Below are 15,245 nucleotides of genomic sequence, written 5' to 3'. Positions count from 1 at the left end.
AAGAAAGGATATTCTTTTTCTACAGCTTTGCTCACTGTCAACAGGAAAGAACATCAAATGTTAACACCAAAAGCTGCCATCCAGCAGAATATTTAGAATGAAGAGCTCTGGAATGTATGTGCCATGCCCTGTTAAAGCCTTATCATAGCCAGGCATTTTTAACAGCTACACAATATATTAACTTTGAATACGTTTTAAATTGGTTTTATGGATTTGAACTGTTGATTTTAATTAACACCATTAATGTTTAATTTTATTTAAATGTTTGTATATTTTTTGGACTTTAAATTGTATTAAAATGCTTTTAATATAAGCTGCTTTGAGTCTCCTTTGTGGAAAGAATAAGTGAGGTATCATCATCATCATCATCATCATCATCTATACCATCAGCTCTGAATAACCTCTACAGTCTTCCCCATACCTAATACAATTGCTCCAAAGCAACAACCCCAGCTCTGCTTTATGAGTAATAATACTGAAGGCAATGATCTAAATCTAAATGTATATCAATGTTTTCACGATTTAAATAATTTTGGCTGCTTAATTCAAGCCTATTGTCATAATTAGTCGACAGAGTGCTGCAACAAGCTCCAAACATTTTAGCTCAAACGGAATTGCAAAAACCGATGATTCAAGTTTCATGAAAATCATTTAAAAAACCATGCAATACACACATGTAACTTTTTTTGGTGTTTTTATAAAATCTGCAAAGGTATCACAAATTATGCATACTAAAAGCTGCATATGCACACATTTCATTCAAAAAATGGAAGTAAATATATTTCTTTTATATACAGTTTAAATCCAAATTTACAATTGCATCATTTTCATGGAGGTGGTACAGATCGAACACAGGTTTGAGATGTATAATGTGAGCACACTGAAAAGATGCTATATAAAACTCGTATCATTAATTCCTAGTTTCTTTGCAAAATGGAGCAGTTCTAAAAGGCTAGTTTGTGTGTAGAAATTAATTACTGGGAAATCATATTCCTATACAAGTATACACATTACTTTCATAATTGTTCTATTCAGATTCACAAGGCAATATGACAGAAAAAATGTAATAGACCTCATCAGTATCTGCCAAAAAAGGACTCCATTAAACTAACTGTTGGATCATTTAGGATATCTCCCTAGTAATAAGGCATCAGTGTTAAGTTAAGCTTTATATGGTACTTGAAGATAGTTTTGCTCTAAGTTAAAAAAAAAGTGCCCCTATTCCTACCATCCAGTTTAAGGAAGGATGCCTTCTGTTTCCTTATTCTAGGCATTGAAAATCTTAATAACTGAAACTAGTAGAAAATTACAGGTGATGTAGCCTGTCAACTCCCACCTCCCATCGTGACAAATGACAGTCTGAATCAATCATTTGCACTTATAGAAAGCATGGTCCTGGCCAATTTCAGATCAGCAGAGCACAGAATTTGAACTCTATTTCAACCCAACTTGACATCGACAATTTTAGTGGATGCCATTTTTCTAGTTGCCCTTTGAACTAAAGCACCGCCAAATATTATATTACAATTAAATGTAATTATTTAAAATCATCTCTCCCTGAAGTACAGAAATTAAACAAAAACACAAATCTCTCTCCTAACTGGAGGGTGATTAGAGAGTCATCTGCCATTGTAATCTTCTGCTTAAAGTTTATAGCAGGTTTATGACAATATAGTCATACTCCCTCAGCAATCTACTGCTTAAGTACAAATAAGAAGCCTAATAAAACACCCTTAAAACCAAAACAGATTGATGCCTAACTCAAAACTCAACCTAAAATCACAGATTCTGAAACAGAAGATATAGAAAAGATTTAGCACCCAAGAAATGTGCACAGTCCTATATAGAATGGAGTGTGCATTTACTATTTGCAAAAAAAAGAAAAAATGTTGGTAGTAGTATATGCATTTACCAACTGAAATCATTTATCTCCATTGGAAACAGTATGTCCTTTCTTTTTGGATTTTTAAAGTAGAAATATTGCGGAAAAGTTGAATAGAAAATCCTTTCTAGATTATGTGAGCACATCATAACTTCTTTAAGAAGTATGACCTGGACAATCAGGCAGCCCAAAGTATTTTTGCATATAGTACTGGAATGCATTTCGTGTAAACAATAAATCAGGGACAGTAACACTGAAGCTAAGGTATATTTCCCTAGGATATCTCTGATGGTCTCCAAGTCCAATATAATTGATCAAGGGAAAGAATTTAGAACTTTAGGTCTTGTGAGAAAGCAAGTGCAATCCTTTGTTTTCCTAGACATTTGTTTTTAATCAAGCTTTTAAAATAGCTTTCCCTGAAGATCTTTTGGGTTAAAATACTGGCATTAGGAGTTGATTGCAAGGTTCCAGCTTAAGTCTACTGCTCAGATATATCACTTCTTGATTTTGTAGCAGTACTGTTCTGGTGTATGCTGTTATTCAATTCCTGTACAGTATTTGTAGTGGGAAAGTTTATGGGAACCCATGCCTGAGAGGCAGCTGTGGAGTTACTAGCAAGGATCTTCGAAGAATGGGGCTGATGCTTGTGATGATCACTTTCTTCACCAGTCGAGTGCCTTTTTCTCCCAGATTCTTCACTAATGGGAGGCTGAAAAATAATGGACATTATCACAAAGGAGCAGAATTCCATTAAGAAGGATAGCTTGTTTACCTGTAGCTGTGATTCTTTGAGTGGTCATCTGTCAAATTAAACACACGTGTTGTACTGTGCCTGCACAACAACTGTCAGATCCTTCTAGAGCTGTAAGCATACTAAGAACTAGCCCTGCTTCTGGGTCTGTACACATTACTCCTGCAAGTCCTGCTTTAAGCCTCAGATTTAAGTATTGATTTTATTAAATGTGTATTTTTTTCCATCCATGCCATGCACATGTAGAAATAGCTCTTGACATTGGCTAGAACAAGTCTATGTTTGATTTGGTTGACCAGGGTGCGTGGAGGTTAGCAAAGCCCCTTAGGAAGGTCTTAACATATGGATTGGAGAACCAAGATGTGCCCAGTGCCAGCTTTAGGCATATTAGAGAGGAAAGAAAATTACGATTTGACATGGCCCAAACTAAGGTTTATGTATGAGGCATTTGGATGAATGGACTGAAGTATTTATGTGTTTTAAATTTTTTATAATGTTTTTATTAAGTATTTAATTGCTGTTTGATTTTATTGAATTCTGTTTTTGAGCACTGAATTTTGCCAACCCTGTAAGCCACCTTGAGTCCCTACGGGTGAGAAAGGCGGCATAAAAATGTTGTAAATAAATAAATAAGAAAATGAAGGAAGGAACACCATGATGTGAGAGATATCTGCCAATTCCAGGGGAATTCCTTCTGTATGGATAAAGGAAGCCCCTTTGATGACATGTGACTACTGAGTTGAGGGACAGTGAGAAGAGGCCATTACTTCCCAGATCCCTTAATGGAAGCACCCTCTTGTTAATCTGTGTCAAGGTTGGACTGATAAATCTGACCTCTCTCTTAGATGATGAGGTCCAGTCTGCTGGGCAGGAGTAGGATCAAGATCCTTGAATGAATGGCAAACCAGGCTTAGTGAGGCCACTAGGTTGCTATTGCAGTCTCTGATGATGACCCTTGTGATGAGAGGAATGGGAGGAAGGCAAATCTAGTAAAAGAAAAATGTATCTCCTAGAGCCATACCCCTTCTGTTACAGAAAAGCCGGAAGTGCATGTTGCTGGGATGAGTGAAGTATATGTCCATCAATTCCCACAAAGAGAAGAGATGACGGACCACCTGTTTGGAGGTGTCACTTGTAGGGCAGTGCCCAGCTGAGGGAGCCTGCCACAGTATTTGTGAATCTGGGTAGGTGAAGTGCTGTAAGAATAACTGTTCTAAGTGTACTGCCTAATTCTTGATCAAGAATTCAAAGGTTCAAGAAGCTTTGGAAACTGCCAAAAGATCCAGTGCTTTAATGTGGAGGATACATGTTTAATTACAGGTGGTAGAAGCCTCATCCCATGAGGGAAGCATTTGTTTTTAGAGTTTGGCTGGATTTGCAAAGTCCAAAGAGCAACATCACTACTAAGTTGTACCAGACCTACCAGTGGAGTGATTTCCGTATGGAAAGAAGATGGAGGATCATGGACAGATGATCATGTCCCAATTGGAAGGTATGAACTAAAGAGTTCTGGAGGAGGTGAATTCAGATGTGGGCAAAGGGCAGTACAAACGCAGGACTGCCATTAGACCAAGTTGCTGAACCTGACAATGAGCACACTTACCCCTAATATAGAACTCACCAAGGCAAAGGGCCGGGTTGTGGCACAGGTCTGTGGCGCAGCTGGTTAGTAGGCAGCTACAATAAATCACTACTGACAAGAGGTCATGAATTCGAAGCCAGCCCGCGTCAGATTGAGTGCCCGACTATTAAAAATAGCCCAGCTCGTTGTTGATCTAAGCAACTTGCAGTTTCTCAAGTCGCTCCTGACACGAAAAAAACCCCAAAAGATAGTTGCATCTATCAAGTAGGAAAATTTAGGTACCGCTTATGCGGGGAGGCTAATTTAACTAATTTACAATACCATAAAAATTGTCCAGCAGCGTGCAGAAAAGGAATGAGGAAGCAATCCATCAAGGATTTGGTGTCAAAGTGGATGATGAAACAGCAGCTCCCCCTGTGGCCGGAATCGAGCATACTCTCCTGAAGCCTGGAACATTAAATTGCCTCTGTCTCTTCGTCTCTGTCTCTATCTGTATGTCTAATGGCATTGAATGTTTGCCATATATATGTACATTGTGATCCGCCCTGAGTCCCCTTTGGGGTGAGAAGGGTGGAATATAAATACTGTAAATAAATAAATAAATAGACCAGATGAATATCCATTGGATGCTAGTATTCTACTTGTATAGTTGACATACTTTTAAAAATACTGCCTGGGGATCATAAGGCTCAGAAAGGAGTAGCTGAAAAAAATAAATCTAAACTATTATCTCGGTTTAAAAAAAATAGATTGCTACAAAGATAACAAAAGGAATAAAGGACATGGAGAAAAGTGAAAAGGAAGAAGTACTCTAGAGTTCCCTACCTGATGCTGCTGCTTCAGTGATTAAAAAAGGAACTGACGCTTAAGACCCACGTGCATGGAGACAGGAGTACCCCTGCTCTTTAGGACATTGATAGCTCTAGAAAGTTCCAGCCATTAATGCACAGGTGCAGAACAACCCATCCAATCATAGACTTGGAAGGGGCTCTTGTGTGTGCATCTCAGAGACCATGAAGAAGAATAGATTAGGACCCCATCTCTGTTTTCAAAACTGCAGTTACTTGAACATTTTAAAATTGCGGCATCACATAATTAAAAAGTTGGAAAATCATTATACTCAGTGACAGTTGTGGGGACAAAAATAAATAACTGAATAGCTTGCTAGGTACTGTCGTGCAGTTATCGAGGCCAAGATATATGTCTTTGAAATGAAAGGTGGGATCAATGACCTCAAGGCAATCTGTCTAGCCAAACCATTTCTCAGATGATCCTAAATGACAGGTTGTCTGTCTGGCAAATAAAGGCACGTGTCAATTAATATAAGAATCCCAAAAGCTAAACTCAGTCACAGCAGCAGACAATTCACAATTTTTCATTCATTTGGGGTTATGAAACTTAAATCAGCAAGTTATATTAATGAAATCACAAAAGTAAACATGCTGACTACTTACATCAACTCTGAAGTCTTCCAATCTTTTAAAGTTGCAGAGATATTCCTGAAGTTTGGGGTCAATAGGCTGAGTTTTGGACTGGGAATACTTAAGATAAGCCCAAAATTTCTCCAATCCATAGAGCTGACCTAATAAAAAAAGATATACTGAAATGCCTAAAACAGCTACGTATGAAGTCAAATAGTACTATGAGAAACTGTTATAAAAATGGCATTACCAGATTCGTAATCTCTTTTAGTTTCTTCTTGGAAATCTCTAAATATTTCTTGTCGAAATTTTTTTTCTAGACCATAGCTATAAAACCGGAACAAGCATTCCAGACCGTATCTGTAAGACAATGAATACCAATGCAGAAAAAACATGCAATGTCTATTATTCAAAATACATTGAAATATTATTTTGATCTAGACAATTTAAAATATTTGATCTCCCTTTATGAGTCAGCCTATATTTTAAGATCTTTGGAAGAGAGCCTTCTCTCTATTCCATCATTAACACAAGTATGTATTTTGAGGGCATGGTAGACCTTCTCAGTGGCTGCTCCCGAACTGTGGGGCTCTCTTCCAAGGGAGGATAAAACTGGTCCCCTCCCAGCTCTCTTTCCACCAGCAGCAAAGACTTTTTATTTCAGTAGATTTTTGATGTTCAAATTATGCAGCAGAAGGGTATTTTAATGCAGTTTTAACATTTTAAACATTGTTACAAATTTTATGCTTTAGTTAAGTTCAGTGTCAGTTTGAGACTAATGCTGACATGGAAAGTGCTGAAGATAATGACAGCACAGCTCTAGAAGCAGAGGTTGTGAACTGGAGCTGGGCATGGGTAACTGTAGAAGATATAACAACAACAACAACAACGGCATTGAAGAAGGGAAAAATCATTGAAATTGAGGGCATAAATATGCCTAATGGCCAAACAATCAAGTGTCACCAGCCAGAGGCCTATAAATATCTGGGCATATAACAGCTGGACAACATCAAGCATGAACATGTGAAGGCTATGGTCAGCAAAGAATACACACAAAGGGTCAGAAAAATTCTCAAAAGCAAGCTTAATGGAAGCAAGACCATCAAGGCCAAAAACACCTGGGCCATACCCGTCATAAGATATACTGCTGGCATTATAAATTGGACACAGGAGGAACTGGACAATTTGGACAGAAAAACAAGAAAACTCATGACCATTCATCATTCACTGCGCAGTGATGTTGGCCAGCTATATCTGCCTAGAAGATCAGGTGGCAGAGGGCTCTTATAAGTAAAACAAGCAGTCAAAGAAGAAGAACATGCCCTGGCAGAATATGTAAAGCAAAGTGAAGAACCTGCTATGATTGAAGTCAAAAATCAGAAACTCCTCAAAGCACAGCAGACAAAAAACCAGTACAAGAAAACCGCACTACAAACTAGAGCTGACAGCTGGCACAACAAAACATTGCATGGAAAGTTCCTTGACAAAATTGAAGGAAAAGCTGATAAGGCAAAGACCTGGCTATGGCTCACGAATGGGACACTGATGAAGGCCTAATCCTTGCAGCCCAGAAAAATCAGCTGATGACCCAAAATGCAGACTGTGCAAGGAAACTGACGAAACCACTGATCATATCCTCAGCTGCTGTAAGAAAATCGCACAGACAGACTACAAATGATTCACTGGAACTTATGCCTCAAGTACCACCTCCCAGCAGTAAAGAACTGGTGGGATCACAAACCTGCAAAAGTATTGGAAAATGAGCACGCAAAGATACGGTGGGACTTCCGAATCCAGACTGACAAAGTTCTGGAACACAACACACCAGACATCACAGTTGTGGAAAAGAAAAAGGTTTGTATCATTGATGTTGCCATCCCAGGTGACAGTCGCATTGACGAAAAACAACAGGAAAAACTCAGCCGCTATCAGGACCTCAAGAATGAACTTCAAAGACTCTGGCAGAAACCAGTGCAGGTGGTCCCGGTGGTGATTGGCACATAGGGAGCCGTGCCAAAAGATCTCGGCCAGCATTTGGAAACAATAGACATTGACAAAATCATGATCTGCCAACTGCAAAAGGCCACCCTACTGAGATCTGCGCGCATCATCCGAAAATACATCACACAGTCCTAGACACTTGGGAAGTGTTCGACTTGTGATTTTGTGATACGAAATCCAGCATATCTATCTTGTTTGCTGTGTCATACAATAATAATAATAATAATAATAATAATAATAATAATAATAATAATAATAATAATACATTTATATACAGCTCTATCTCCCCGAGGGGACTTAGGGTGGTTCCCAACATAGGTTCTGAAATTAACTCGGGGAAACAAAACCCTAGGATTTTGGTAGATGATTTCATGTAAATATGTACATAAGGCACCACAAATAGACATGACATATATAGAAAAGATCTATCAACATCTTTCAATCATATGAACTTACAGGACTTCACTGCCTTTGAGAATTGATTTTTGGTTTTACAATTTCCTTTTAATTTTAAATTTAAGCATTTTTATTGTTTCTCAGCTTACTAGGGCCCCAGGCATTATCGAGAATGTTAAAAAAATTGGAAAAAATCTGTTCCTGTTTTGAAAGGGTTATTTCTGTTTAACTGTGCAGTACTTACTTTGAAAGTAGTTGTTGTACTCCTGAAACTGCTACAAACTATATTGAATTGGTTGAGACTCAATGAGATATTAATTGAAAAACTATAGCAAAATGTGCTGCAGGATGTCCCATAAAAACAGTTTTTGCAGTTTAATAAACCTTTTCAATGTTTTTATGATAGAACCATAAATGACATTTATAACCCAGGAACAAAAATTGTGTTACATAGTGTAATCAGTCTTTAAATCAAAATAATTTACAAAATACTGTTTTGTAGTATGCCTCCTAGTTATTTCTGACTTATGATGACCTAAGGCAAACTTTTCACAAGTTTACTTGGCAAAATTTATTCAGAGGAGGTGTACTGTTGACTTCCTGTGGCCCTAAGAGGGCATGACTTGCTCAAAGTCACCCAGTCAGTTTCCATGGCTGAAAATGACTGGTCTCCAATTCCTAGACCAACACTCAATCCACTAAGCCACACTGGCTCTTAAAACACACACACAATTAAAACAGTCAGAAAAGCTACTACTGCCACTTCACTATTGCATTTAACAAAATATCTAACCTTTACCTGTAGTGTTCTTTTGCATCGTCAAGAGCAAGTTGTCTAAATTCTTCATACATTTTCTTGTTAAAGTGGTCTCTGAGGAAAAAGGACCAGAAACGAAAGAGTGTGTTCATTTCCTGGGACTGGCCAATTCCCAAACGCTTCCTTTCTGAAAAGTAAAGAAAAAAATAACAGTAATAGTTGGGAGACCATCTGTAAAACAACTTACTTATATCAAAATGTGCAGTAAAGGTACAAACAGCACACATCTTACAATGCAGTTTAAAAAGAGTTTGCTTAAATAGTTAACATTATGTGTGACACTTATTTATGTATTCATTGAACAATAATTCACCCAGCCTCTAAGATCAAAGTGTCAAAACTTTGACTTGATGTTTCTATATTGGAAAACCTATGAATTTTAGACAGTGTCAAACATTTTTGGATATGTTACTTGCTATTTTCTATGTGATCAGTTAACCACTTTGGAAGATAAGGCAATGCTTTTTCATACTGCTCAGAGCAAAACTGTTAAGCAGCTAAACTATGCTTAACTCTGCTTCCCAAGGTAACAGAGAAATAAGAACGTTAACATTATTTTTCACTGAAATAAATTTGATCAAAAAGTACTTATTGAGATATATATTGTTGAACATTTAGACACTGTGAGAGAACAAAGAAAATAGAATTAGTAGGTTGATAGCTCTTGAAAGAAAGCTGGGTTCCACATTATTTTCAGAGTACTTCAAAAAAATTACATTTTTACCATTTAGGCATCTACGGCGGTATTTGTGGTAGACTTGCTGTGTAAAACCATTTTCCTTTAAAAGTTCATGAGAAGGATGCTGGAATTTCGGAAGAGAATGTGGAGTACAGCCATAACTTCCTGATAGTGGAGCACCTTCCAGTGGTGAAGCATTTGAACTGCTGAAGAAAACCAGTTTCTTACGATTTTTCTGGATATTTTGTGATAATGCAGTTAACATTATATTTTAACAGCAATCTTAAACCAATCTCAGTTTTCAATGCTGGTATCAAAACTTATTTCTATAACATTAAGATCAAATGAAACATTATGTATTAGCAGGAGTATATATTCTTCAAAAAACTGCACTGGTTTCAGAATAAAATTGACAAGTCTGAATGATGTATGTGGCCTCCAGGTTTTTAGGAAGAAGGCTAAATGGGAGTGAAAATATGCACAGTTCATCACATACAGGAAATGTTCTGAATGTTGCCTTTATCCTCAAGTAGTGTGTATACTCTCCAAGATAATTATGCCAATGTTCTGAGCATTTGAATCTGTTCTTATTTTATGAATTTCACATTAGAATTAAAACTGCATTTGAAGCAAAGATAAATTATGGATAAAAAAACAAAAAGATTTTATCTACATTTGGGGATAATCAAGCCTTTCCACAATGTGTCATCATGGTTTTCTTTCTTAGGTGCTGCATGACTGCAAATGCCCTTTAGATTCCGATATAACAGATATGGAACAAGTTTCTAGGTACCATTACAAAGAAACAGGTTTGCATGACAGATGCATTGGCAGTTTCCAAATTGCTTTCAAAACTTTGAAGGTAATAGACAGTATCATTAATATATTAACTATCATGCTTCTGAAATATTATTTTTCAAAAATTTTTGGAAGTTTGATAATTTCTTGGGACAGTGTGATATTTCCTGCTTTCACAATAACCATTTAGTGCTTGCAAATTAACCAGATAAAAATAAAATATAATTCAAAACATGAAATCGACTGGCATAGCTTTTAAGATTAACATTTTACAGTTTGTGTTGTCGAAGGCTTTCATGGCCGGGATCACAGAGCTGTTGGATGTTTTCCGGGCTGTATGACCATGTTCCAGAAGTATTATCTCCTGACGTTTCGCCCACATCCTCAGAGGTTGCCTGCTATAGATGTGGGTGAAACGTCAAGAGATAATACTTCTGGAACATGGCCATACAGCCCGGAAAACAAACAACAACTCTATTTTACAGTTTATTTGATATAACTGCTTTGTATAAACGGTTGGGTGGGTGTGTTACTTCCAGACGAAATCATAAGGAAATCCTATCGTATTCAACAGGCCCACATTTAGTGCATGTGTAAGTCTGAATCCAAACAGCTATATTCTGGAAAACACTTCAATTCCATTCCTATACACCGAGCTACCCCCCCCCCCCAAAAAAAAAAAAAACTCTACAGAAATATATTTTCAGAGTATGTTGCTGGTCTTTAGGCAATGAGATCTTCTTGGATCTTCCAGCATTCCTCAGTCTGAGCTAGTATGACCATACTCAAACACATGGCCACTGAACATCTGAAAGGAGTTTTCTATCTTGAATCTACAAAGTCATCCTTCATAACAGCATGCATTACCTTTCCCAGTTTTGTTTTCACATTAGTAGATGCTCATATGTTTTCTTGGAAAAGGGAACTATTTGAATTAGCCAAAAATTTACAATGGTTGCTAAAAGTACAACATGAATATATGTAGTACATTTAGGGAATTTCTAATTCTTTTGCATTTCCCCCTCCTTTTGTTGTTTTGCAACATGATGGAATGAAACTATAGATTATTTCACTGATTCTACAAATCCCCAAATTAGATTAAATTAGCAAATGAATAATTAATAATACCTTACAGAAGATGTTCTTGGCCTGTGATCCTTAGAATCCATTACCCAGCCAACATGACTTTCCAATGGGGGGTTTGTACTATGCCGTGTTTTTCTTTTCCTGCGTGTCTAAAGTGAAATAAAGCATTATATTTTCCTGATGTGACTGGAGACACTTTTCTGAAGAATCACAGTCTAATTAAAGTCAAGTTTTATAAAATTTCACACTATACATCATATGCATTATGAGGTCATAAAGCTGAGCATGACCACTCAGCTACCTAACCTGAGCAGTTAAAAGTGGAAGCATTAAGGAGCTTTTAAAAGCTCTCTATATTCAAAAGTATCATTTCTTAAAAATTAAAAGAAAAAATAAAAATTAAAAGAAAAAATAGCAGGAATTAAACAATGGGCGTTTCAAGATTAAGCTCTCTGACAACAATAATAGTAAGTTGTTCAACCCAAGAACATTAAAGAATATTAAGTTTTAGAAAATATATAGAATTTTAAGATAAACTATAGAATATTTTACCTTAACATCAATAGATCTTGCTTCTTTAACCACAGGATAAAATCTGGGTGTTTTGTTAGGATCATGAAGTCTTGGTGTACGAGGTGTTTTAGGTGTTCTGGTGGGGTGGACTTTAGGAGATTCAGGGACAGCTGTTGGAAGTGAGCGAGCCATTGCTCCAGAAGGTACTTCTTGGATACCAAACACTTTACAAGTCTGCTCTTTAGTTATGCCTAAACATAAACATAAACATGAAAACTAAGCACATTACTTTTTGTCATCTTTATTTATCTTAACTGGATCTGTATTAGTCCACCTAATTTAATTCTGCATACATTTTCATTTTTAGTAAACTTCTGTTTATTGTATATTATGTAACCAAACACTGAATGTAATCATTTAATGTATATATTTAAATAAATAGAACAAAACATGGAAGATATGGGACATTAATTTATAAGAGATGAGGGATTTACATTTTTATTTATAAAGTTGCCAATTGTAGACAATATTTTAAAGCAAGCATGGTACTGTTTTACAGTATCTGATATACTGTTCACCTATTACATTAAAATGAAGAAATAAATCTTCCTTGTAACATCTAAAATATCTTTATTAGGAAGTAACCAAGACTGAACTCTTACTAGAAGCCAATTGTCAAATGAGGCTACTATAATTTGGTCTTATCATGCGACGAGATGAATCACTAGAAAAGAGAACTTCAGTAAACTTGAAGACAGTAGGAAAAGAGATTGGCTGTTTTATAGTTGGACTGATTCAATCAAGAAAGCCACAGGTGTGAGTTTATAAGACCCCAGCAATGTTGTTAATAAATTGTCGGGGGGGGGGGGGGCTCATTCATAGGATTTGTTGTAAGTTTTAGCTGATGTAATGGCACATATGAAAAAAACAAAAAACACACACAGAGTGCTCTTCATTTTTGGGCAACAAGAAATAAATCTAAAATGGATAGTGTGTTCCAAGATAATTTAAAGCTAGTTTTTCTTTTCATCAAGGACTAGCAACAATTCTAGCAAAATTAGCAGGCTCTAATTTGCTAGAATACAAGTAATATTTTTAGCTGGAAACAAAGCAATGGCTAACATTAAGGCTCAAACCTCTTGTAATTGTTTGTGGATTATCCAGCACTACAAACATGGAGGCTAGGCAAGACTGTATACAAGACAGAATTATAATATGAATGCCATTACCTAAATATAAGACACTCTACAGAAAGCATCAGAATATGACTTTTTAGAAAGTGATTTCCTAGAAAGCATGACCTGAAAGATCAAGCACTTGCCGTTGTGCAAATAGGTCCTGATCATAATAATCAGGCTGCACAAAAGCACATTTTATTTCCTAATCTTTGGTTGGTCTCTGTCTTTTTTGCATTTCTGAGAGAGTCTAAACAAGTGCAGTATTTATAAATGCTGAGACAGTCTAATGGCCACCTTCATATTCCTGAGACAATTCTAAGAAAGCATCCTCAAAGTGTCCCTTAGCTGGAATATCATCTTCCACTCCACAAAACCATGGCATCAATCCAGCTAAAGATAAAAGACAAACAAGTTCCACTTCTGAAAGATCTGGGAATGAAGAGTTGATTAAATAGCTGGTGTCTCTAACTTGAAGATCCAGATGTTTATGAAGGGTGGTGGAGGCCACATAGTTTTTCTTCCAACACAACAGGCACTCATTTCAAGGTAAGAGAATATTTTGTTACATGCCAAATACTTGTTATGTTTTAAGTGTCTTTAGGATGTTAACAAGAGAGGAGGATGCATAGCAAAGCACTTGACTGTGTCTCCAGTGAATTCTTGGGTCTGCTTCTGGTAACCATTCTCACAGCCCTACCAGTACCACTAGGACTCACCCATTATTATTTCCCCTATAATTTCATAAAGGTATCTGAATAATGTCAAATAATGTTGTAACCTATCAAGCACCTTCTCTTTCCCTGGTGCTTGGGAAGTTATCGGACTTTCAAAAAAGATACAATTAAATTAGGAACCAGCATGACAAAATGGTATGACCATGTGACTACAACTCTTTAGACCTGGGTTTGACTCCCCGCTCTGCCACAAAACTCACTGGATGATCTTGAGTTACACTTTCTCAACCTCAGATGAATGAAATGGCAACCCTCTCTTGAATAGTTCTTACTAAGAAAAGCCTTGTGATACGGTCACCATAGGTCCAAAATGACTTAAAGGCACACAACAATCCAAAATATGAACAAGTGTTTCTTAATCAAATACCTATGTGCTTAAACAACTGTACCTCTCATTCAAAGGTTTTCATTATGTGCAAGAGCTTCTGCCCTTTAATTATGTCAGTAACTAATCAAACTATTCAATATTACAGGTACATACACATAAAGGTCATTGCACATGAATGAGGAAAGCTAATAGTATGGCCATGTGACTCCTGCTTGGCTGTGGTGGCAATAGGACACCCATTTCCAGACAGCTTTTAATGATAGTCTCAGAATATTAATCATACAGTTCTCAATCATGTTGGACTGTACGAAGTATCATTTTGACAACTTAAATGCTTTTTTTCCTAGTAATGTTGTAGATACCTTGTTGAGATCCTGAAGGACTAGGAAGAACTTCTTGGTTTGGATCAATTTCATCAGGTGTAAGATTGTCAAATTCTTCTTTACTGATGAGATTTAACTTCTTAAAGTTTTCAATTTCTTGCTGGAATGGAGAGAAAGACGTCAGTAACAATCTGTCATAAGTTACAGAACTGTAAAGAGGCCTACCAACAAGCAATAGGTCAGCACAAATCTACTAAAATGATCGACTGTCCTTTTCTCTCCCGCCTGCCAGCCATTGCATCAGCCACAAATTGTTTCTGGAGCTGGTTTTAAGGGTGCAGACTGCAGATGAAGATAAATCACTTAGAGTTCCATTGATGGAAATGTTCCATAAGTGGAAGCATTACTTTGCATCCTGGTCACAATGTCCCTCTAAAATAAGACATGCCAATATGAATTATTTGTTCAACCATTTAGTTCAGACAGAGGTAATATGAGAGAAATATTCTAGGATATCAACTGGCATAGACTGTAGCATCCTCAAAAAGACAAAAAAATGGAAATTACTAAAAATAAAATAAAAAGTATTTAAATACCTTGTATCTCAAATATAGGAATGCTTTTATAGAAAGATTTTGATAGCAAGACTCATCAAGAGTACTGTCAATACAAGGGTCTCAATCACTTTATTATCCAGAAGACAAAATGTGTCAATATCCCACGAGTACATCACCAGAACCTAACATGCTAAATACA

At 36.7% G+C, this 15,245-nt stretch overlaps 1 protein-coding gene across 5 annotated transcripts in view; it reads right to left on the bottom strand.

The window, feature by feature from the left end:
* Window positions 1-677: 677 nt before the first annotated feature.
* The window catches only part of larp1b (La ribonucleoprotein 1B), a 57,974-nt gene continuing 43,406 nt past the window's right edge, over window positions 678-15,245 (bottom strand). For 3 of the 5 annotated variants that reach the window (XM_008112036.3, XM_062983649.1, XM_062983650.1), the window contains 8 exons: window positions 14,529-14,649; window positions 11,966-12,177; window positions 11,456-11,562; window positions 9,575-9,735; window positions 8,833-8,977; window positions 5,887-5,996; window positions 5,670-5,797; window positions 678-2,591 (listed from right to left, as the gene is read on the bottom strand). In XM_008112036.3, coding sequence (XP_008110243.2) covers window positions 2,361-2,591; window positions 5,670-5,797; window positions 5,887-5,996; window positions 8,833-8,977; window positions 9,575-9,735; window positions 11,456-11,562; window positions 11,966-12,177; window positions 14,529-14,649 — 1,215 coding nt within the window. In that variant the 3' untranslated portion in view covers window positions 678-2,360. Of the gene's footprint in view, window positions 2,592-5,669; window positions 5,798-5,886; window positions 5,997-8,832; window positions 8,978-9,574; window positions 9,736-11,455; window positions 11,563-11,965; window positions 12,178-14,528; window positions 14,650-15,245 lie in introns of those variants that run through there. The other 2 variants (XM_003221757.4, XR_010007032.1) reach the window with 2 other exon arrangements.

The sequence above is a fragment of the Anolis carolinensis genome, chromosome 5 (assembly GCF_035594765.1).
Source record: "Anolis carolinensis isolate JA03-04 chromosome 5, rAnoCar3.1.pri, whole genome shotgun sequence".
Lineage (NCBI taxonomy): Eukaryota > Metazoa > Chordata > Lepidosauria > Squamata > Dactyloidae > Anolis > Anolis carolinensis.
The sequence above is the reverse complement of the archived record's forward strand: the minus strand, read 5'-3'. Positions and strand labels throughout refer to the sequence as shown.